This window comes from Corythoichthys intestinalis, chromosome 19, assembly GCF_030265065.1.
Source record: "Corythoichthys intestinalis isolate RoL2023-P3 chromosome 19, ASM3026506v1, whole genome shotgun sequence".
NCBI lineage: Eukaryota > Metazoa > Chordata > Actinopteri > Syngnathiformes > Syngnathidae > Corythoichthys > Corythoichthys intestinalis.
In genome coordinates, this window is record NC_080413.1 from 6397162 (window position 1) to 6420832 (window position 23671).

At 39.0% G+C, this 23671-nt stretch overlaps 1 protein-coding gene across 1 annotated transcript in view; it reads right to left on the reverse strand.

The window, feature by feature from the left end:
* LOC130907589 (exostosin-1) overlaps positions 1–23671 on the reverse strand; it is a 209274-nt gene that overhangs the window by 38724 nt on the left and 146879 nt on the right. Inside the window, exons 4-5 of the mRNA XM_057822854.1 lie at positions 1863–1956; positions 1370–1477 (exon numbers count right to left, since the gene is read on the reverse strand). Coding sequence (XP_057678837.1) covers positions 1370–1477; positions 1863–1956 — 202 coding nt within the window. The remainder of the gene's footprint in view (positions 1–1369; positions 1478–1862; positions 1957–23671) is intronic.

Genomic DNA, 23671 nt, shown 5'->3' on the forward strand with positions numbered 1-23671 from the left:
TCTTCATGTTTTCGTTTTATTAAAATTTGTAACATTTTCAATAAAAAAATAAACTATAAGCTCGCCATTGTTGATGTCAATAATTACACAATGCTCATTGTGCTTAAACCCATAAATTCAGTCCCACCAAAGCGCCAGCAGAGGGAGACAAAAAACACAAGTAACAAATGGACATGTCACTGTGCTGTCATTTTAATCTGTTTGAGCGGGGCATGTGCGTTAATTGCGTCAAATATTTTAACGTGATTAATTAAAAAAAATAATTACCGCCCATTAACGCGATAATTTTGACAGCCCTAATTTTAATTGACATGTTTTCAATTACTTTGTGCTTTCTTTTTTGCTTTTGTGTTTTGTTTAATTATTCATTCATCATCAATATATTGTTTTATTTGTGTTTTTATGTCTTTCTGCGATTTCAATTGACTTTTTACTTGAATTCCCTTATTTTTTATATTTATATTTCTTTTATTTTGTGGTGTAAAAAAGTATCTGAACCTTTTGGAATTGCTCACATTTCTGCACAAAATCACTATCAAATGTGATCTGATCTTTGTCAAAATCACACAGATGAAAATACAGTGTCTGCTTTAACTAAAACTACCAGGATATGTAAAGGTTTTCCTATTTTAATGAGGATAGCATGCGAACACTGACAGAAGGGGGAGAAATAAGTAAGTGACCTATCACATTTAATCTTTTGTGGCCCCCTCAACCAGATGCTTCCTGTAGCAGCAGATCAGCCTGGCACATCGATCAGGACTAATCTTGGCCCATTTTTCTCGACAAAACTGCTGTAGTTCAGTCAGATTTCCGGGATGTATGGCATGAATCGCTGTCTTTCGGTCATGCCACAGCATCTCAATGGGGTTCAAGTCTGGACTTTGACTTGGCCAGTCCAGAACGTGTATTTTGTTCTTCTGGAACCATTCTGAAGTTAATTTACTTCTATGTTTTGGATCATTGTCTTGTTGCAGCATTCATCCTCTTTTTAGCTTCAATTGTCTGACAGACGGCCTCAGGTTTTTGTGCAAAACATCCTGATAAACTTTTGAATACATTCTTCCATTAATGATTGCAGGTTGTCCAGGCCCTGAGGCGGCAGAACAGCCCCAAATCATGATGCTCCCTCCACCATGGTTCATGGTGGGGATGAGGTTTGATGTTGGTGAGCGGCTCCATTTTTCCTCCACACATGACTTTGTGCGTTACTCCCAAACAACCTACCTACCTTCTGTAGAATTTTGCTACATGAATAAATTTGCCTTGTTTTTTGTTTTTTGTCAAAGTGCGGAAAGCCTACTGAAGTGAGGCAAGGCGACCCCGGCGTAACATTTACACCCAATAGAAAATGGATTTTATTCCTCACCTGCAGCAGCAGCCTCTCATCCCCGATGATGGCCGCCTTCCTCCAATCGATGACCTCGGCGAAGGGGAGCTCCCAACCGTTGCTGAGAATGACGGGAATGCACGCCGCCTGCCAGGAAACGGGAGACGACGCCAGCTTTGGTGTTGTTATTGTTCCTCCGTCACGAGAGAAAATAATGACAAGGTTCTATATAAAGACACGTCAAAGTCTAGGGGGGGATAAAAATCCCACGGGATGACAGCGGTGGATATGTTTGAAGGGGAGGAATCGGCAGGGATCCTCTACGCTTGCTTTCATCCTTTTTCTTGGCTTTGGAGGCCATTTTGTGATGCGATTTAGGAGGAAGTTTTCTGCTATTCCCAAGATGAGTTCAAACATTTGTGAAAGCTTGATCGTGAGTACAATCTAGCCAATCACAGAGGTTCACTATTTTGTGAGTGAATGCGTGCGCCCCCCAAAAAAGTTTCTCCAGGTAGAATTTTTAAAAACGCACCTGGAGCGCTTCCAGGAAGCGGAAGGAACCGAGGCGTCGTCCGCGAGGCACCAGACAGAAGGTGGAGTTGTGAAGAAGCTCCTGGTAGTCGAACCTTCGCATGAAAACACAAAAAAATAACGTTAAGAACAGTGTTGTTTTCATCAGCGATGACGATTACGAAAATATTTAGTCAACGAACACTTTTTTCATGGCAATGACGAGACGACAACGTGCTAAAAATGTGTTTTGGGAGACAAAAACATAACGAGACACATGCCAGTTTTCGTCTGACGAGACGACATATGATGACATCAGCAGAAAGTGCTAGAACTAGGGTTGTTCCGATCATGTTTTTTTTTGCTCCCAATCCGATCCCGATCGTTTTAGTTTGAGTGTCTGCCGATCCCGATATTTCCCGATCCAATTGCTTTTTTTTGCTCCCGACTCAATTCCAATCATTCCAGATCATTTTTCCCGATCATATACATTTTGGCAATGCATTAAGAAAAAAATGAATAAAACTCGGACGAATTTATACATACAACATACAGTACATAAGTACTGTATTTGTTTATTATGACAATAAATCCTCAAGATGGCGTTTACATTATTAACATTCTTTCTGTGAGAGGGATCCACGGATAGATAGACTTGTGACTTTGTATATTGTGACTAAATATTGCCATCTAGTGTATTTGTTGAGCTTTCAGTAAATGATACTGTAGCCATGCCCAAATGCATGATGGGAAGTGGAACCATGACTGTGCGTAGTGCTACCAATTGATATATCTTCTCTGCGTCGGGAAATAATATAAGGTGTTAAGAAAAAGATCATTTGCTACCTTGCTCCCCCACATTGCTTCCTATGATATTTCTAATCGTAGGGAGAGGAATTGCAAGGCTTTAGCCAATTAAAAAAAGGCTCCAAAGGCTGCCAAAATTCTCTCTACTCATTTTACGCTGCCCTTTATCTCTCTATATAGGTAAAACGGCGACATTACAGATTGAGCGCGACAATGCGTGGGTGGGTCGTGCAGCACATGCATTAATTGCATTAAATATTTTAACATGATACATTTAAAAAAAAAAAATTACCGCCTTATCGGGATAAATTTGATAACCCTACCTTAAGCCTAAACTAAAGTCTCTGGATGAATGCAACATATTATTTTTGTAACGTTAAATACAATTAGAAAACGATTTAATTAAAAAATATATATATATTAAAAAAAGGGATGGCCGATATTTTTTTGCTGATTCCGATACTTTGAAAATGACGTGATCGGACGCCGATCGATCGGGACATCTCTAGCTGGAACTTATCAAAACTAAGTACACCTAAGCGCTAGCAGGGGGTGACAAAACACCAGAAACACAGGCAGGCATCTTAAACATCCCAGTTTTCGTCTGACGAGACGAGAACGAGAAGAAAATGCGCAATAGTTTCCGTCACATGTTCATAATGTGTGACATTTTATGTGTAGTTGGCCTGCATCGTAGCAGTGTCTGGTTGTGTCACTCATGACATGCTGCGCACTCCCTCTCCTTCCCGACTCACCAGTGTGTCGTCTCTGGTTTCCATGAAGGATTGCACATACATTAAGATTTGTGTCCTTAGCGAGAGAGAATATGCAATGTTGCTTTAGCCTTTAAAGGTCTGTGCTAAGTGATCATCACACACTATACAGTGGGCAAATAAGTATTTAGTCAACCACCAATTGTGCAAGTTCTCCTACTTGAAAAGATTAGAGAGGCCTGTAATTGTCAACATGGGTAAACCTCAATCATGAAAGACAGAATGTGGAAAAAAAAAAAACAGAAAATCACATTGTTTGATTTTTAAAGAATTTATTTGTGGAAAATAAGTATTTGGTCACCTACAAACAAGCAAGATTTCTGGCTGTCAAAGAGGTCTAACTTCTTCTAACGAGGTCTAACGAGGCTCCACTCGTTACCTGTATTAACTGCACCTGTTTTAACTAATTATCGTTTAAAAGACACCTGTCCACAATCTCAGTCAGTCACACTCCAAACTCCACTATGGCCAAGACCAAAGAGCTGTCGAAGGACACCAGAGACAAAATTGTAGACCTGCACCAGGCTGGGAAGACTGAATCTGCAATAGGTAAAACTCTTGGTGTAAAGAATTCAACTGTGGGAGCAATTATTAGAAAATGGAATAGAAGAACATACAAGACCACTAATAATCTCCCTCGATCTGGGGCTCCATGCAAGATCTTACCCCATGGCGTCAAAATGATAACAAGAACGGTGAGCAAAAATCCCAGAGCCACACGGGGGGACCTAGTGAATGACCTACAGAGAGCTGGGACCACAGTAACAAAGGCTACTATCAGTAACACAATGCGCCACCAGGGACTCAAATCCTGCACGGCCAGACGTGTCCCCCTGCGGAAGCCAGTACACGTCCAGGCCCGTCTGCGGTTCGCTAGAGAGCATTTGGATGACCCAGAAGAGGACTAGGAGAATGTGTTATGGTCAGATAAAACCAAAATAAAACTTTTGGTAGAAACACAGGTTCTCGTGTTTGGAGGAGAAATAATACTGAATTGCATTTGAAAAAACACCATACCCACTGTGAAGCACGGGGGTGGAAACATCATGCTTTGGGGCTGTTTTTCTGCAAAGGGACCAGGACGACTGATCTGTGTAAAGGAAAGAATGAATGGGGCCATGTTTCAAGAGATTTTGAGTGAAAATCTCCTTCCATCAGCAAGGGCATTGAAGACGAGACGTGGCTGGGTCTTTCAGCATGACAATGATCCCAAACACACAGCCAGGGCAACAAAGGAGTGGCTTTCGTAAGAAGCATTTCAAGGTCCTGGAGTGGCCTTGCCAGTCTCCAGATCTCAACCCCATAGAAAATCTGTGGAAGGAGTTGAAAGTTGACAGCCCCAAAACATCACTGCTCTAGAGGAGATCTGCATGGAGGAATGGGCCAAAATACCAGCAACAGTGTGTGAAAAGCTTGTGAAGAGTTACAGAAAACGTTTGGCCTCCGTTATTGCCAAAAAAAGGGTACATAACAAAGTATTGAGATGAACTTTTGGTATTGATCAAATACTATTTTCCAACGTGATTTGCAAATAAATTCTTTAAAAATCAAACGATGTGATTTTCTGTTTTTTCCCCCCCACATTCTGTCTCTCATGGCTGAGGTTTACCCATGTTGACAATTACAGGCCTCTCTAATATTTTCAAGTGGGAGAACTTGCACAATTAGTGGTTGACTAAATACTTATTTGCCCCACTGTATGTAACTTTTAGCGTTAGCATAGCATTCGAGTTAGCATCAGGCTATTGCTACAGAAGCAACAGAAGGTCACTCATTTTACTTATACATGTCCAGTTGCTTTCAAGGTGGTCAGTGTAGTTACAACACTTTTTGTAATACTACATTTTAAGGCCCATAGCATTTGGCTAATGCTAACGGCGAGCGTACTCTTCAACTCCCGGACAACATCTTTACTTTCAGTTCGTGGCGTCCAGGTGTGTTGTCCTTAAAGATAGATGCTACAATATGTGCCCGTCTGTCAATGTTCATTCGAAATAGTCTGAAACCTTAAATAATTTATTTTTGGAGTAAAATTTAATTTTCAGACGAAAACATTTTTAGCAAACGTCGACTAAAACCAGATGAAATTAGTCTTGAGTTTTTGTCAACAAAAAACAAATTTTGAGATGAATAAAACATGACTACGGCTAGCAAGTATTATCGTCCAAAAGACTAAGACGAAAATTGAAAGGGTTGCCAAATACAACAGATTGAAAAATTGCTCATTTGGTGCACAGAAAGAAAACCGAGAATTCTCAGGCTTCGCCATTTTTGATTGTTTTAGATTTTTTATGACTCTGGTGAAGCCCGCCTACTGCCTTAGAGTTCCAGATAGGCGCTAACGCTAATGCACAGCTCAGTTGCTGACACCGTCCCACTGCCTCTCTTGCTCTTTGCTGACGTAATTACTGCATGAATTCGGATTTGGGAGACTTGAGAGTTCAGACTAGACATGTCCCCATCCGATATTTGGATCGGATCGGACGCTGATATGGGCAAAAAAATGTGCATCGGATCGGAAGACGGAAAAAATCCGATCCAGACTTCCGATCCAGTTTTTTAAAAAAAATTCCGGTCCGGGTTTTCCAACGCACCGATTAACATAATCCATACCAGTTTTTGCTTCGGTTTTCCTAAAATCCGGTCCGCATTTTATGGGACGCCTTCAACACATTCATTCATTCATTTTCCATGCCGCTTTTCCTCACGAGGGTCGCGGAGGTGCTGGAGCCTATCCCAGCTAACTACGGGCAGTAGGCAGGGGACACCCTGAACTGGTTGCCAGCCAATCGCAGGGCACAAGCACTACATTTATATTACCGTCTCCCAATTTACCGAGAGACTTTATCGGTAAAAATGTCAGCTGTGTTGGATCATTTCACCTTAAAGGACAACAAAGAAGAAGAGGCAGAGTGCAACATATGCCACTAACACTGGCAGAAACTTTTGCTATGCGTGACAAACTGGCACTTGACAGTCCCAAAGTCCAGAGAATAGCAAGTCATTGTCGAATAATTCATTCTGGATGACGAGCCATTATCTCACGTGAGTAAAGACGCACCATCCAACACTTAGAACCACGGTACAACACGCCCAGCCGTCATTACATCCTTGAGCGATTCGGCCGTGGAAGATTCGAGAACGATTCACAAACATCCAAATTCCGATTATTGAAATACGTCAAGTAAAGCGGAACTAATACACAGTGCGGTCTTCGGGACGCAATGAGAAACTGACCACATTGCGTCCCGAAAGTAAACATAATGCTTGCCATAGACCCGGGTAATGCCAATGCTCAACTCACGGCTTTCGCTCAACTCATGCCGCTGGATACAAAACACAAGAATACCTGACTGCTGCTGACAGCCGCTACAAACTACGCCAACGTCATTTTACTGGAGATAATAGATATCATACGTATATAGAACTAGATGCTAAACGACAGACTCGACTGCGTTAGCAACATTGAAGTATTGAAAAGCAGATGCGTTAGTAAACAGCCGCCATCTTAAAGCAGAAGACTTCCCTAGTACGCTGTTTTGAACCTTCCAAGCGAACCTAATTAAATGTTTATCTAAAATACTCCTAAATCGGCAAAATCTTGACTTGAATCTATCTTCAAAACAGTTTTAAAACTTTCACATGTCGAAAGTAGACAGAAGGGAAATGATGGAATAACGGGAGCAAGTTTAACAAATTTAACAGTTGATTCGCAAAATTAAATGAACTGAATGTAGTTTAAAGCTGCTGATACAGAATGGGGACTTGAGTATTTTATTTACTGTTTTAAAATGTTAACTTGATACTGAAATAGTCGTTTAAACCTGAGAGGCTTTTTATACAATTTTTGTAACTAATGCACGAAACATTAAAAGCATCTAATAGCTTGGGGGATTTGTGGGATTTTCCACTGAGGTTGTTGGTGTGTTTTGCTTTTTTAAGACAGTTTACAATATTATTTGCACGTTTTGCTGACTGACTATGCCATTTCTGTTTGTTATTTATAATGTTTTGTGTTTGTCACTGAATAAACAGGTCAGTTTCTTGTTACCAACCGTTGTGTGTTATTCAAACTCACCTAATTCAGCTGGCTAGTTGTTATCAAGAGTACTAAAACCCTTTTCAACATGAGTCTGACAACTAAGTAAGGAGGCTAAATAACTTTAAACTTTAACACATGCTCAGATAGGTCGGTATCGGTATCGGCCAGTATCGGTATCGGATCGGAACTGCAAAACAATATCGGTAAAGTGCAAAAACCTGGATCGGGCCATCCCTAGTTCAGACCGCCGCCACTTTTTGAAAAATGTGGTCCACATACGAAAGTGACCTAAATCGGATTTGAAATGGTCCACGACTTGTCCCGTTCAGACTGTCAAGGTAATTTCTCGATCGAGTCAAAAAAACACGAAAAAATTGGATTTTTGCATCAAGACCTGCAGTCTCAACCTTGCCATATAGTCACTGTGTGCTAATTGTTTTGTGGCCACTAGAAGGCTGTACGACTCTACCTTTCTTTTGTGAGTGAAATCAGTCAGATAACCTGTTTAGTGAAAACTCACTTTTGGCTCACATTCAAACTGTTCCAACATTAACATGAAATGAATCAGTATCCTAAATCCTGTTTTGTAATTGACAAAGATAAGTTCTGCAAATATAAAAATGCTATTTTTAAATGGTGACATTTAGTGCTCACATGTTAGTGAAGGCGGTAGTAGTCCAATCCATTCGTTCATTCGCCCCTTCCAGTCAAAATGGATTAGACCTCTAACACCGTCAACGGCAACTAATGAAATAATTGATTTAAACAATTAAATGTTTAGCTCTACATTTATCTGAAAAATCTTTTACGCCAGGCTGCTTCTCAAAGTGACTTTTCAACAAGACTTTGTGTGCGTGTGTGTGTTCATGATCCCAGGTCTGGCCTGGGGAGATTTCAGATTGCCACCTAATCTGTCTGGGGATCAACTGTCCCCACAACCTCACCAGCAGACACCTGCACGTTTGCTTGTGTGTGTGTGTCATCCCGAAGAAGAAAAGCTTCAAAATAAGATGTCAGGCATCCAGCGTGTCCCCTCAAGGTCGCTTGGAGGGGAAGCGTAGACAGACCAAAGCTGGAAGACGTCGATTAGCTCTTGCGGGTCAATTAAGTCCTCGCGTGGCCTTCTCGAGCTTTCATTTCCGCTAGGAATTATAGTCACATTGTTTGGCGGAATGTTGCAAAATGACCATTTGACATCACAAAAGCAGGGATTTTGACATATTTTGAAATTCCGCTGATGCATTCCGATAGGAATTGAATTTGTTCTGGCCACGCTAGTATCTCAAAACATTTCACGTACAGTACAATTGTTCAATACGATTTAGTTGTGTTTAACTTTTAAGTATAATATTTTGCAATTATGTAGAATTGTTACTTTTCAAATATTTAGGGCACGAGCAACGAGTGGTGCGAGAGCCCGACTGTAATGCCAAATGTTTATTGGATCCTCTCCAATATTAGAGAGACTGTTCATGAGACATATGAGATCTTAAGGTATCAGATTGGGGAGTTTTCATTCACGAGTCTTACCTGGACGGGGTGCCAAAGTCAGCCCATTTTTTGGGGGGCAAAATGCCAAATTAAATCACGACTAATTACTCCCTGATACAAGGTTCAGTGTTTTTCATATCTGGCATGTATGAGAGGTATCCCAGCCTGAACATGACTGCATTTAGGAAACGCCCTTTTTTACTAAACAGGCTGAGGGAACAGGCCAAGGGAAAAAAGATCAATTGACTTCAAACCTGCATCAGGGATACCTTAAGACACATGTTTAGGTGCCTGATGAAAAATATTGAGGTTTCGTTGAAGTATAAGGGTCCAAACAGAAACATGAAAATGACCGTCGCCTTTTTGTCTCACTGCAAATATTGAACAATCATAACTTGGAAGATATAAACACCATATCTGCGCCAAATTTCTCGTGCTAACCCTGTCAGTCTAACCCTGAAGGGACCCATAGGGCAGTGGTCCCTGACCTTTTTTGCACCGTGTACCGGTGTAATGTGGTCCTTTTTTTCAGACTGGCAATATGTGGCAGAAAATTACAGTAGATATAAAATAACACGTCGAAGCTAAAAATGAATATTAATTGCAGGGAAAATGTCACTCACCATACACTGAATCAACCTTTTTTTTAACAGCGGCCTCTCCTAAAACTTAGCAAATATTCGTGGTCACAAGCATAATGAGTTCTTCTCCAATCGTGAAAGGTTTCTTAGCTTTAGCAATACGGTTCACCAAGAGGTGTGATGCGCTCAGTGCTTTTGTTACCTCGTTTGCTAGCTTTTAGCCACATATTATGCTGAATGGAATTGGTTGTAAGTAGAGATGTCCCGATCAATTGGCATCCCGACCGATCGGGTCCGATCACGTCATTTTCAAAGTATCGGAATCGGCAAAAAATATCGGCCATGCCTTTTTTTAATATATATATATTTTTTAAATTAAATCGTTTTCTAATTGTATTTAACGTTACAGACATAATGTGTTACACTCATCCAGAGTCTGTGGTTTAGGCTTAAGGTAGGGTTATCAAATTTATCCCGATAACGACGGTAATTCATTAAAAAAAAAATTTATCACGTTAAAATATTTAACGCAATTAATGCATGCACTGCACGGCCCACTCACGCATTGTCATGTTCAATCTGTAATGGCGCCAATTTACCTATATATAGAGCTAAAAGGCAGCGTAAAATGAGTAGAGTGAATTTTGGCAGCCTTTGGAGCCTTATTTTGATTGGCTAAAGCCTTACAATCCCCCCAACACCCTATGTTATTTCCCAACGCAGAGAAGATATATCAATTGGTACCACTACGCAGTCATGGGTGCACTTCCCATCATGCATTTGGGCAGCACAGATGGCTACAGTATCATTTACTGAAAGCTCAACAAATACACTAGATGGCAATATTTAGTCAAAATATACAAAGTCACATTTATCCTTTAAGAATTACAAGTCTTTCTATCCGTGGGAAAGAAAGGTAGTAATTGATCATTTTCTTAACACCCTACGTTCTTTCCCAATGCAGAGAAGATATATCAATTGGTGCCCCTACGCACAGTCATGTTTGCACTTCCCATCATGCATTTGGGTTGAATGGCTGCTGTATCATTTACTGAAAGCTCAACAAATACACTAGATGGCAATATTTAGTCACAATTTACAAAGTCACATGTATCCTTTAAGAATTACAAGTCTTTCTATCCGTTGATCCCTCTCACAGAAAGAATGTTAATAATGTCAATGCCATCTTGAGGATTTATTGTCATAATAAACAAATACAGTACTTATGTACTGTATGTTGAATGTATATATTCGTCCGAGTTTTATTTTTATTTTTTTTAATGCATTGCCAAAATGTATATGATCGGGAAAAATTATCGGGAATGATTGGAATTGAATCAGGAGCAAAAAAAAAAGCAATCGGATCGGGAAATATCGGGATCGGCAGATACTCAAACTAAAACGATCGGGATCGGATCGGAAGCAAAAAAACATGATCGGAACAACCCTAGTTGTAAGGTCCTCTTATGGCTCAGCTGGTGGCCTTTTTCCCGAAAAAAAGCTGTCCAATGACATCGCCCCACACATCCAACAGCAGCTAAAGTTACTGTTTACATTGACTGGCGCTGGGCTGCTATAGGTGTGCAAACACCCTTGTAATTACGGCCAACCACTAGATGGCGACCTATACAAATCTTTACTCGGATTAGTCTATAGAGTAGACAGGGCTATTGACGTGTCAAGAGCCATAGGCCAGATTGCAGTCGTTAATAAATCATTTATCTCTCTGCGGCCCGGTGATTGGGGATCACTGCTGTAGGGGTCATTTGCATCAACCCTACAGTGCCATCTAGTGGCAACAGAAGGTCACTCATTTTACTTATACATGTCCAGTTCCTTTCAAGTTGGTCAGTGTATTTACAAGAGCTTTTTGTAAAATTACATTTTCAAACCCATGACCACATGTCTCTGTCTGTTGCCGTGACGACCCTTTGTTTGCCATTAAAAGGAAGTAGATCTCTTCAGGGACTCAGGCAGCTTATGAAATTTGGCACACTTGCTCGAATTGGCTCAATTAGAAGATTCATTTTGGTTTTGAATAACTGCTGCATAGCTAAGCAGCTAAAGGTTTGTGGATACATCATTCAAGAAGAGTTTAGAGCAAGTGACTATTTCTATAAAAGGACAACACCCACTTGGTGATGATAATGCATACTCAACAGGAAAACAGTCTATTGTTTTCGATTAATTGTACCTACCTAATTATTATTATTAGGGTTGTTCCGATCATGTTTTTTTGCTCCCGATCTGATCCAGATCGTTTTAGTTTGAGTATCTGCCGATCCCAATATTTCCCGATCCGATTGCTTTTTTTATTTTTGCTCCCGATTCAATTCTAATCATTCCCGATAATTTTTCCCGATCATATACATTTTGGCAATGCATTAAGAAAAAAATGAATAAAACTCGGATGAATATATACATTCAACACAAGTACTGCATTTGTTTATTATGACAATAAATCCTCAAGATGGCATTTACATTATTAACATTCTTTCTGTGAGAGGATAGAAAGACTTGTAATTCTTAAAGGATAAATGTGACTTTGTATATTGTGACTAAATATTGCCATCTAGTGTATTTGTTGAGCTTTCAGTAAATGATACTGTAGCCGTTTAACTGTTCTGCCCAAATGCATGATGGGAAGTGCAACCAACCAACTACTAACCTTCTTCCCCACATTGCTTTCCTACGATATTTCTAATTGTTGAGAGAGGGATTTTATGGCTTTAGCCAATTAAAAAAAGGCTTCAAAGACTGCGAAAATTGACTCTACTAATTTTACGCTGCCTTTTAGCTCTATATATGGCCAAATCGGCGCCATTATAGATTATTTTTTGTTTGATTTTACAAATATGATTCAAACGAAAACATTAAGAGGGGTTTTAATATAAAATTTCTATAACTTGTACTAACATTTATCTTTTAAGAACTACAAGTCTTTCTGTCCATGGATCGCTTTAACAGAATGTTAATAATGTTAATGCCATCTTGTTGATTTATTGTTATAATAAATACAGTACTTATGTACAGTATGTATAATGTATATATCAGTCTTGTGTCTTACCTTTCCATTCCAACAATAATTTACAGAAAAATATGGCATATTTTATAGATGGTTTGAATTGCGATTAATTACGATTAACTTTTAACCTATAATTAACTCGATTAAAATTTTTAATCGCTTGACAGCCCTACTTTCGATATATTATCACACCCCTAATTTGAAGTATTTTTGTTGGTAATTTGAAAACCACTGTCTTCGATCATCTTTTTCCATTCAAATGAATGAATCCGCCATTAATCAGTCTTCCAAATGACTCAATCTATTTTGTTTCCATGCATACTCGCTTGGATTTCTCTCCCCTCCAAAATCCACGTTTCCTTTCATCTAAATGTTTAATTAAGGCGCACCACTGCAGTCAGACGTCCAGTAATGATCTCTCTAATGGCGGCTTGCTGTGTAAACTATAAATGGCATCACAAGTAATTACTGCAAACGGGAACACGCACACAAACACGCGCAAGTTGAAGCTTTGTCCGACGCGCAGCGGCGAGCGGTCTCTTTCAGGTGTAATTGTTTTGTGCGTGTGTGTGTGTGTTTTGTCGAAACATTACTTGAGATAAACACACAAGCGCTTGTACGCGAGGGGACTGAAAACAAACAACCGGCGTTCATTAAGGAGTTCACCGAGCTGAAAAAGTCTGCTCGTTTCGACCGTTTAAAAGACGAGCCACGCAAATGGAGCTATCGAAGGACGGCGCGCGGCACAAATAAACCGAGAAACAACTGTAATTTATGTCACTTTTTTTGTTACGACAGCGTTATTCGAAAACACAGGGGAGCAACTCCAGATCAGGATACATCGAAACACTAATTGCCCGCGTTAGGTTGCCCGAGCGTGCCTGGAGTCTGAACGAGCGACCGTCATCGCGCCTCTATAGACACGTCATTTATCATCTCGACCAACCGGGTTCTTGCGCTCACGCGACACTTAAAGGTGCCTGCGGCGGTCGTGTTTGCATGTTCGAACGTGCCTTGAATTGGAAGGTGCGATTGTCAAGACTGCGGATGCGTTGAGGGAAATTTCTCGGGGAAACAAAAGGTCGAAAAATTTGAATTCACGGTCTCAGGGAGGCCTATAAGATCGTTATTTTCCCAGTTGAGCTCTGAAACTTCCTGGTTTTGCAGATGATATAGAAAATGCAAATTTTGCATATGCTAGTGCCGAAATGCCGCGTAGATGCATATTAGGACCTTAAGGCGATATGACCTTAAGTACGTATCACGATAAATTGAGCAGATTTACCTCGATAACGATAAATGACGATAATTTCGCCCAAGCGGACTGTTATATAATTTGAAAATTTGAATCAATGCATGGAATACAAATGAACCGTTTCTCGTTAAATGTATTTACCAGCTTTCAATTTAACAATTGCACATGCAGTCTAAACATTAAGTATTAAAAAAATGAAATAAAGTATTAAAAAAGAATTCTAGTGTGAACATTTATAACAGCTTGTATGACTTGAAAAATGCACATGATAAAAATCAATATGACGACTGTGCAAACATGTCATTCTAACACAAATGACTTGCAGCTTTAACAGTACACTTCAGACAACTTACTGGTAATGGCTGCTGTGACATAATTATTCAACACAAGTGTTTACGTCAAGGTTTCAGGTTGTTGTTTTTTTTCCCGAAACGTTTTTTAATACATGCACCCCCCCACACAGACACAATCAGATTAAAGCTGTATTGCTCTGATGCCAATGAAATATTTCAGGTTTTATGATGGCAGAATAAAGCAAACACATACAGAAAAATAGCTGTGGCCATTAAACTGTCATATTATATATAGGCTTCACTGTTGGATTATACTTTATGCTAAGTGCTTTACCATCATGAAAGCTTTCAGAGAAATCACACAGAGATGCCAAATAACGCGTCATAATGATTGCTACATGAAGTCCGTGCCCAGTCCACTCATTAATTTCAGCTGTTTCGACAAGGTTAGAGCCGCTATCCGACTCTTTCACGTTCATTTGTAGCCGCTGTTAGCCGCTAGCGTTAGTCTGTAGCTTGGCTACCAGAAGAAAGCACTGAAAGCATCCTCTCCTGAAATAGCGAGAACCAGGAAGGACAGCGGGTGAAAGCCCGTCTGGAACCCGCCAAGAGTTTACTTAATGTCGGGTGAAAGTTTGGCGAAGCTAACTTAAGCCCGACTCCATCCCGTTAACCGTATTTTTCGGACTATAAGTCGCAGTGTTTTTTCATAGTTTGGCTGGGGGTGCTACTTACACTCAGGAGCGACTTATGTGTGAAATTATTAACACATTTTTATATCATTTCACATGTTAATTTGGTGTTTTGGAGTGATACTGATGGTTTGCTAAACTTGTTAGCATGTTCTTGATGCTATAGTTGTCTGAGTAACTCTTAATAGCTATGTTACGTGAACATACTGGCCACGTTCGCATTTTGTTGTTCATGCATCATGTAACCCTTATCATACTGTACACTTATTCAGCATGTTGTTCTATATTGTATTTTAATTTCAGATTGCCTTTCAAGATGAAATATCCATTCTATGTGCTGGATTTTATCAAGTAAATTTCCCCCAAAAATGCGACTTATACTCCAGTGCGACTTATATATGTTTTTTTTCTCTTCATTGGGCATTTTATGGCTGGTGCGACTTATACTCAGGTGCGACTTATAATCCGAAAAATACGGTACTTGTAGCGTTAGCCGCTGGCGTCAGTCTACCGGGCTTCTGTTTGTTTGGCTTCCTGAAAACCACGTGACTCCATACGTAAGCACACTGTCTGCTTTCTTAAAGGGGAATGAACATAGCCGAACAACACAGAGTCAAAGCGGGATGAAAAGACTATATTTTCTTGTTTTATTAAATTACCGAATTTGCCGACATGGTCAATATTACGTCGGTCATCGTGAAGAATTTCGGTGACGGTAAATTTTCGGTTTACCGCCCTGCTCTAATACATATGTAATAAAGATGTCGGGATGCCGATCGATCGGGTCCGATCAAGTCATTTTCAAAGTATCGGAATCGGCAAAAAATATCGGACATGCCTTTTTTTACATATATATATTTTTTTAATTTAAATCATTTTCTAATTGTATATTACGTTACAGACAAACTGTCTTACACTCTTCCAGAGTAGTTTTGGCTTAAAGTAGGGCTATCAAATTTATTGTGTTAACAGCGATAATTATTTTTACTTAATTAATCACGTCAAATAATTAACGCATTCACTGCACGACACACTCACGCATTGTCGTGTTCAATCTATAAAGGCGCCATTTAACCAATATATAGAGCTAAATGCAGCGTATAATGAGTAGAGAGAATTTTGACAGCCTTTGGAGCTTTTTTTTATTTGGCTAAAGCCTTACAATCCCTCTCTCAGCAATTAAAATTAACATTGGAGGCAATGTGGGAAAGAAAGGTAGTAATTGATCGTTTTCTTAACATCCTACGTTCTTTCCCAATGCAGAGAAGATATATCAATTGGTGCCCCTACGCACAGTCATGTTTGCACTTCCCATCATGCATTTGGGTTGAATGGCTGCTGTATCATTTACTGAAAGCTCAACAAATACACTAGATGGCAATATTTAGTCACAATATACAAAGTCACATGTATCCTTTAAGAATTACAAGTCTTTCTATCCGTGGATCCCTCTCACAGAAAGAATGTTAATAATGTCAATGCCATCTTGAGGATTTATTGTCATAATAAACAAATACAGTACTTATGTACTGTATGTTGAATGTATATGAGTTTTATTAATTTTTTTCTTAATGCATTGCCAAAATGTATATGATCGGGAAAAATTATTGGGAATGATTGGAATTGAACCGGGAGCAAAAAAAAAAAGCAATCGGATCGGGATTGGCAGATACTGAAACTAAAACGATCGGGAGCAAAAAAAACATGATCGGAACAACTCTAATATGTAATCATATTAACTCTCAATTCAGAAACTTTCAATTCGATTTTTACATTGTAAAGTTGTGTTTGAGTGTGCTTTTGTAAGCAAATTCATCAAAATCATGAGAAAACTGTTCAAAAATAACCCAAAGTTAGCCATTTTGGATAAGATCCCAGATAGCAAACTATTAGGGGTGTAACGGTACACAAAAATCTCGGTTCGGTACGTACCTCGGTTTTGAGGTCACGGTTCGGTTCATTTTCGGTACAGTAAGAAAACAAAATGCAAAGTATAAATGTGCTAATTGTTTATTACACACTTTTGTGCTTTCAACAATAGGAACATTATATACAAAGCTAGAATTCTGCTCAAAAATAGAAAATACAATATTCTGAAATGTAGATATTTTGAAAAACAAAATAAAAATAAATAAAATTGGCTCAGACTTTTTCTTTTGAAAAAACTCTGATGTGCAAAATTGTTGTCGTCGGCCGGTTTGTCAGGCCGTCATTCTCCAGCTGCTTCCCCGGGCAACGTGCACTGTTGCCTGCAGCAGGGGAACGATGAGCTGTAACTTGCTCACCGCCGGTTGGGTTGCCGATCGGTGAAGACAATCGACAACTCCGCCGCCGTGTGACATGTTGCGGGGTAGTTTTGTGTGATTTATCGCACACAAGCGTTACTCCCAACACTGTGTATCACAAATGCATATCGGACAAAATTTGGCCAAATTGAGGGTCTCAGAGAGGGACTTCAAGTCACCTGAGTTTTTTCCGCCATACACAAGTTAGGGGAATGATTCCAAAAATTCAATGTTCTGGCTTTAAAAATGAGTCCAGTTTAAGCAGTCAGCACGCTGCGACGCCCAATAACGGGCCGCTGCAGTCCTAGGGAAAAATGTGTTTTTGTTTTTGCCCGGCCGTGTTTTGGCGCTAACGAGAGGGGGGTGACGGAGCGTTCCGAGTTCAATTACGTCCACCCCGGCAGCTTCAATTAGGCACAGGAGCGACAAAATCAATAGGAGGACTGATGACGTCTCTGGCTTTTCATTCCTCACCCGTAGAAACGACACGTCCGGCGGCGACACGCAAACGCAACGCGCCGGGCCGGTATTCATCACTCGGCTAGCGAACGAGAGCGACGCCGTCGATCCGACGCCTCCGGGTTTCGCCGTCTCTGTTTCCTCTTCATCAATAATGAATTACGCTCGTCGCCGCAATCTGCGCCTCGCTCCATTTGTCATTTTTCCGACGTGTTGTTTTGCCGTGATTTGGAAATGTCAACTTGACGCCTGCCAACGAGGGGAGAAAAAGAAAACTGTTGCTTTTGAGTTCATCACTTTGAAGGGATTCTCAACCTCATGTCAAGAAGACGCTGACCCTGAAGGTTCACAGCTGATTGATTAACAGCGGAAAGCTTTTAGATGTTTTGAGTGGGAGGCTATGGGGAAAACATCTTTGTTTATCTATTAAGGACATGGACATCGTCCATTAAATGATGTGTTTTTCAGAGGAGTGTCAAGTTGAACATTTCTGACCTCCGACTGGGAATAGTGTGTTGCGACACTGCTGTGAGTTAGCCATGGCCTAAATTGCGAGGCTTTGCACTGGAATTAGATTTTAAGATACCTTTCCATGAATGCAAAAAAAAATTGAAATCCATTTAGAATTGGTGAAGTAATCATGTTCACCCTTCAAAATTGAGTAAATAAAATATCCTTTAATCTGAAAAACGGCTTAAAACTGATGAGACAAGTGCTAAAAAAATAAGGCCTGCGGGCCAGATATAGCCCCGCCCCATCAGTAAATCTCTCTTCACTAAAATGGAATTTAAATCAAATTTGTGTGGTTGAGTACTACAGAAACCAAAATAAACATTTTTAAAAATATAAACAATAAATTGAGATTACTATTTGTCCTGGTTTGCAATCGAATAATCGGACGATTAATTAAAGGACTAATCTGATAAATGTCAATTTTTTCAATAATTTTCACAATTTAACTTGACGTTAACTAATATACCGTATTAGCCCGAATATAAGATGTTGTTTTTTGCATTGAAATAAGACTGAAAAAGTGGGGGTCGTCTTATATTCGCGGTCTAGACATTATACCCATTCATGACGCTAGATGGCGCCAGATATCAATGAAGCGATGTTCTGTCATGACAGATCTCAGCGACTCTCAATTTTAACTAGTTTGCATTATTTTATTGCAATGTTTTTCCTTATTCAGATTTGTTTCAAGACTGCAGTTACAGTTAGACTTCACTTTGATGGTTAATGCAGTTATTGCAATTTTGTTGTTTTATCACAATAGATTGGTTTATTTACATTTGGAAAAACCAGAAGCCATTCATTTACGAATGTGATTGCACTTTAGTTTACATATTTAAATGTTCAGATATTAAGATTTGAATGAGGCAAAATAATATGCTTTTTATCTCAAATGTATTGTTATAATCATTTGTTTCAGATGTACTGTAATTATTTTCTGTATAAAAATTAATTTGGTGTTCAAAAAGTCTTTTTAAAAACCTGAGTCTTGAAAAAGAGGGGGTCTTCTTATAATCAGGGCCGTCTTATATTTGGGCCTATACGGTATATGGCAGAAAACAAAGACAAGTCTGAAAAAGCAGTTTCTGCTCTTGTACCCGTCTTTAAACTGCTGTATTTTATGCCGAAAAAACTGTTGTGTTTGATAGAACAATAGGTCTATATGCTGCCATAGCAGTTTCATGGCGCATTAAGCCCCCAAACTATTTTTAATTTGTCCGTTTTATCCTAGAGACCTTCGTTTACAGACGCCGCGCAACCGCTTTTGTTCCAACCCAGCCATAAAACAAAGGTAATTATTTATATTTTATCTATCTATCTATCTATCTATCTATCTATCTATCTATCTATCTATCTATCTATCTATCTATCTATCTATCTATCTATAGTATTATAATTTATTATTCATAATGTCCGTCATTTTTAGCCTACAATCATAAATTGATGTCTAATATTTCGTTTAAAAAAAAAAAAAAAACGACTTAAAGAAATTATTCACTCACAAATTTTAAACTTTTAAACAAATTACGTCACAATGAAAAAAATGGCGTCTGTAAAAAAGCCACGGATATCTTCCTCATAACTATTGCTTAATTGTATTTTTTATTGTTACTGTCGCATTTTCACCGATATGTTAGATGATAAATAATCGATCCAAACAATGAAAAAAAAAAAAAAGTTTAAAAGGGTTAGGACTGTCAAACGATTAACATTTTTAATTCAGTTAATTACAGCTTAAAAATGAATTAATCGTAATTAATCGCAATTCAAATCATCTCTAAAATATGCCACATTTTTCTGTAAATTATTGTTGGAACGGAAAGATAAGACACAAGACGGATATATACATTCAACATACGGTACATACTGTAAGTACTGTATTTGTTTATTATAACAATAAATCAACAAGATGGCATTAACATTATTACCATTCAGTTAAAGCGATCCATGGATAGAAAGACTTGTAGTTCTTAAAAGAGAAATGGAAGTACAAGTTATAGAAATTTTATATTAAAACCCCACTTAATGTTTTTGTTTTAATAAAATTTGTAAAATTTTCAATCAAAATTAAACTAGTAGCTCGCTATTGTTGATGTCAATAATTACACAATGCTCATTCATAGTGCTGAAACCCACAGTCACACCCAAGCGCCAGCAGAGGGCGACAAAACGCCCAAAAACACAAGTAACAAGTGCACATTACACTGTGCTGTCATTTTAATCTGTTTGAGCGGGGCATGTGCGTTAATTACGTCAAATATTTTAACGTGATTAATTTAAAAAAATTAATTAACGCCCGTTAACGCGATAATTTTGACAGCTCTAGTAAATATGTGAAAAATAAAATCTTGACCACTCCTTAATGTCTGCGATTTCTGCATCGAGACCCACGTTATATTACCGTGTTTCACCCATAAAATCCCCCAAAAATCCAGCTGTGGCCATTCACAGCTGTGTCTTGACACTCAGTGATACATACTACATGGAGTTTTTGGATCGAAACAAGGTAAGTACGCGATAATATCTTGTTAAAGTCATGGTGTCTTTAATTCTGCTCTCGCGTGCTCTCACTTCCAGTTAGGATTTTGCTGTTTTAAAAAAAAAAGTGTTTTTTTTTTTTTTTGAAAAATGCCCTCCTGTTCATAAAATTTCTTCCCCCAGAAAATAGAGACTTTAAGCTTTCCAATGATCACACATGCATATAAGACAATTTGGAAATTTGGCCAAACTAGGGGTCTCAGAGCGGAACTTGTCACCTGAGTGTTTTCTTTCGACTTTACGACGCCGGAGTTATTGTTGCCAGTCGTTTTTTATTTTTTTATTATTTTTTTTAAGCTGCGTAAACAGTACCTTATTGTTCCATACAGTAGCCTATATTGCTTTTATCTTTATTAACTTGACGTGTTCTGTCCTCACTTAACATGAAGTTGTTCAGCTTGACGGACAGCAAACAAGGCAATTGTGGTTTTTGAAGCTTTTTCCTTCCTTCAATTTTGACAATTTGTAAAGTTGTAGCACACATATGAACACTTATATTTAAAACTACACATATTTTACCAATAAAACACCTGACACAAAACAACTGGTGTTGAAACGTCCATCTCATCTGATCAAAATGTAAATTTAGTAGATTAAATTAGGCTAAATGCAAATTTAGTAGATTAAATTAGGCTAATTATCCTAGCAAAGTCAGCTAGCTTAAATGCTACGAATGCTAAAATATTTACAATCTTCATTGCAAATCGCTCACACATAACTCCAAAAACTGTAGCTCTAAACTTAATTACAAATGTATACTCAAACATATATTAGCTGAAAAGACTTACAGCATTATGTGGGCCAAACGAGAGGGCAGCTGTCCCATATCCATGTCAGACGAGTCTCTTAGGCTACGTTCATACTACAGGTCTTAATGCACGAATCCGATTTTTTCGTGTTTTTCCGACTCGAGTGAGGCATTAATTTGACGGTCTGAACGTGACAAGTCGCATAGAACGGGACCATTTCAAATCCGATCTGGGTCACTTTCGTATGTGGTCTAAATCCGATCTGGGCCACATTTTTCCAGACTGTCGCGGCGGTCTGTACTGTCCAGTCCCGCAGATCGGATTTAACGCAGCAATTACATCATCAAATAGCGAAAGAGTCGTTACCGTAGCGATGCACCTGTGCGTTATTAGCGCCTAGCTTGCAGTGAACACGGCTTTTGAGGAAGAGCTGAGCTTGACAACAGTCATAAAAAATAAAAATGGGTTGAGGATAAGCCTGAGAATGCTCAGTTTTCTCTCTGTTCCAAGTGAGCAATATTTCAACATTGCCTCCACGGCCGAGAGTCGGGACAAACTGCCCGTATGTGTGTGTGACGTGCACGGACAGTGCGTGCATGCTATCGATCCATATAAACTTTGAATATTTGCCTAAACGGGGATTATTTATGTCTGTTATTTGTGTCCACCTTTTGAAAAGCAAAATATGATATCCCTGGAATGACGGATGACGTCTGTCATTTGTTTTGATGGTTCTGCGCATGCGGGTCTTCTTGCTTAGCGGGTGTCGGACTGCGAATTAGTGCGCATGCGTAATACTTGAACGGTCTCAATGGATAAAGGCAGTCTGAACGGGCACGCCAAAAAAACGGATATGACAAAAAATCGGATTCGTGCATTAAGACCTGTAGTATGAACGTAGCCTTACTCAGTCATAGAAGCCAAGGCGACAGTCCAGCTACACTCAACGCTACCACCAGAGGGCAGTGTACAACCCATCATTAAACAAAATAAAATACTTTTGGATAGTTCTTTTTTAAAAGGTTAATTCCGATTTACCTGGAAATTTGAGTTACATCGCCAGCGTAGGCGTCTATTAAAATAAATATGTAATTATAAAACATTATAAAATCAAGATGATAGGAAAATAATAATTAAAAAAAAAATATATATATATATAGAGATATGGTAACGGCAGCGAATATTAACAGACCCACATGATATTTTGTGTCGTTAAATTTGTCTACAAATTTAATAAAAATTAAAAAACAAAACTAATGTATTTTCTGCACTATAAGGCGCAGGGAAGTATAAGGCACCTTCAATAAAAGGCTTGTTTTAAAACGCTTTTCATATATAGGGCGCGCCACGTTATAGGGCGCAGTCGTCATCTTAGTAGAAGTAGTGGTTGGGGTTGCGTTATGCATCCACTAGATGGAGCTATGCTTAAGGGCATGTCATGCAATGATTAACCAATATTGATCCATATATAAGGCGCATCAGATTATGAGGAGCACTGAGAAAATTGAAGGCCTTCAGATGCGCTTTATAGAGTTGAAAATACGGTAATTTAAAATTTAAAAATGTAATTTGAAAAAAGTTGATTAGTATTTTTAATTGAAAAAAATTGATTAGATTTCTATTGTCAAAAGCAGCTAATATTATATGACCCACAGAATATTTTCTAATTAACTTTGTCTAAAAATTATTTTTAAAAAAAGTAATTCTAAAACATTAAAATTAACAATAAATACCGATCCTAATTTTAAAAAAAATAATGCTAACAAAAAATATATTTATTCAAAGATCTAGCAACCCTCCCAATTAAAACACATTGGTCGTCTATTACCGTCACTGGCAGCCAATGAGTTAAGGACATCAGCAAGTAAACCCTGAGATGCTAACTGAATATAAGCACTTTGCATAAACACACTTTGTGTGTCTATGTGTGTCACAAGCTTTGATACGCCCGCCGTTCGCCAGGGAATGAGCGGAATCTTCCTGCGTTGTGGTGGGCGGCCTCTTCACAAGCTTCCCGCAGCTTCGGCAGAGACGAGCACCCGCCGAGACCAGAGAATCGCAGTCGCCGTGTCCAAATCAATAAGCTCGTCACCTCTGTGAGATGATATTTCTCTCTGGATGTAAAGAACCATTTGTTCCAGGCTTTCCAGAGTTTGTTTTTTCTGGTCCAAATGGGTTTTCTAAACTTGGCCTGCTTCCTCTCCATTTTCAAATGCATCATCCTACGGATGATGTCATGTTGAACAATTGAGCATTTTTGACTGTGAGGCCTGATACATACATCGGATGCATATTTCTGGTTCGGCATGTGGACATTCTTATAAATTA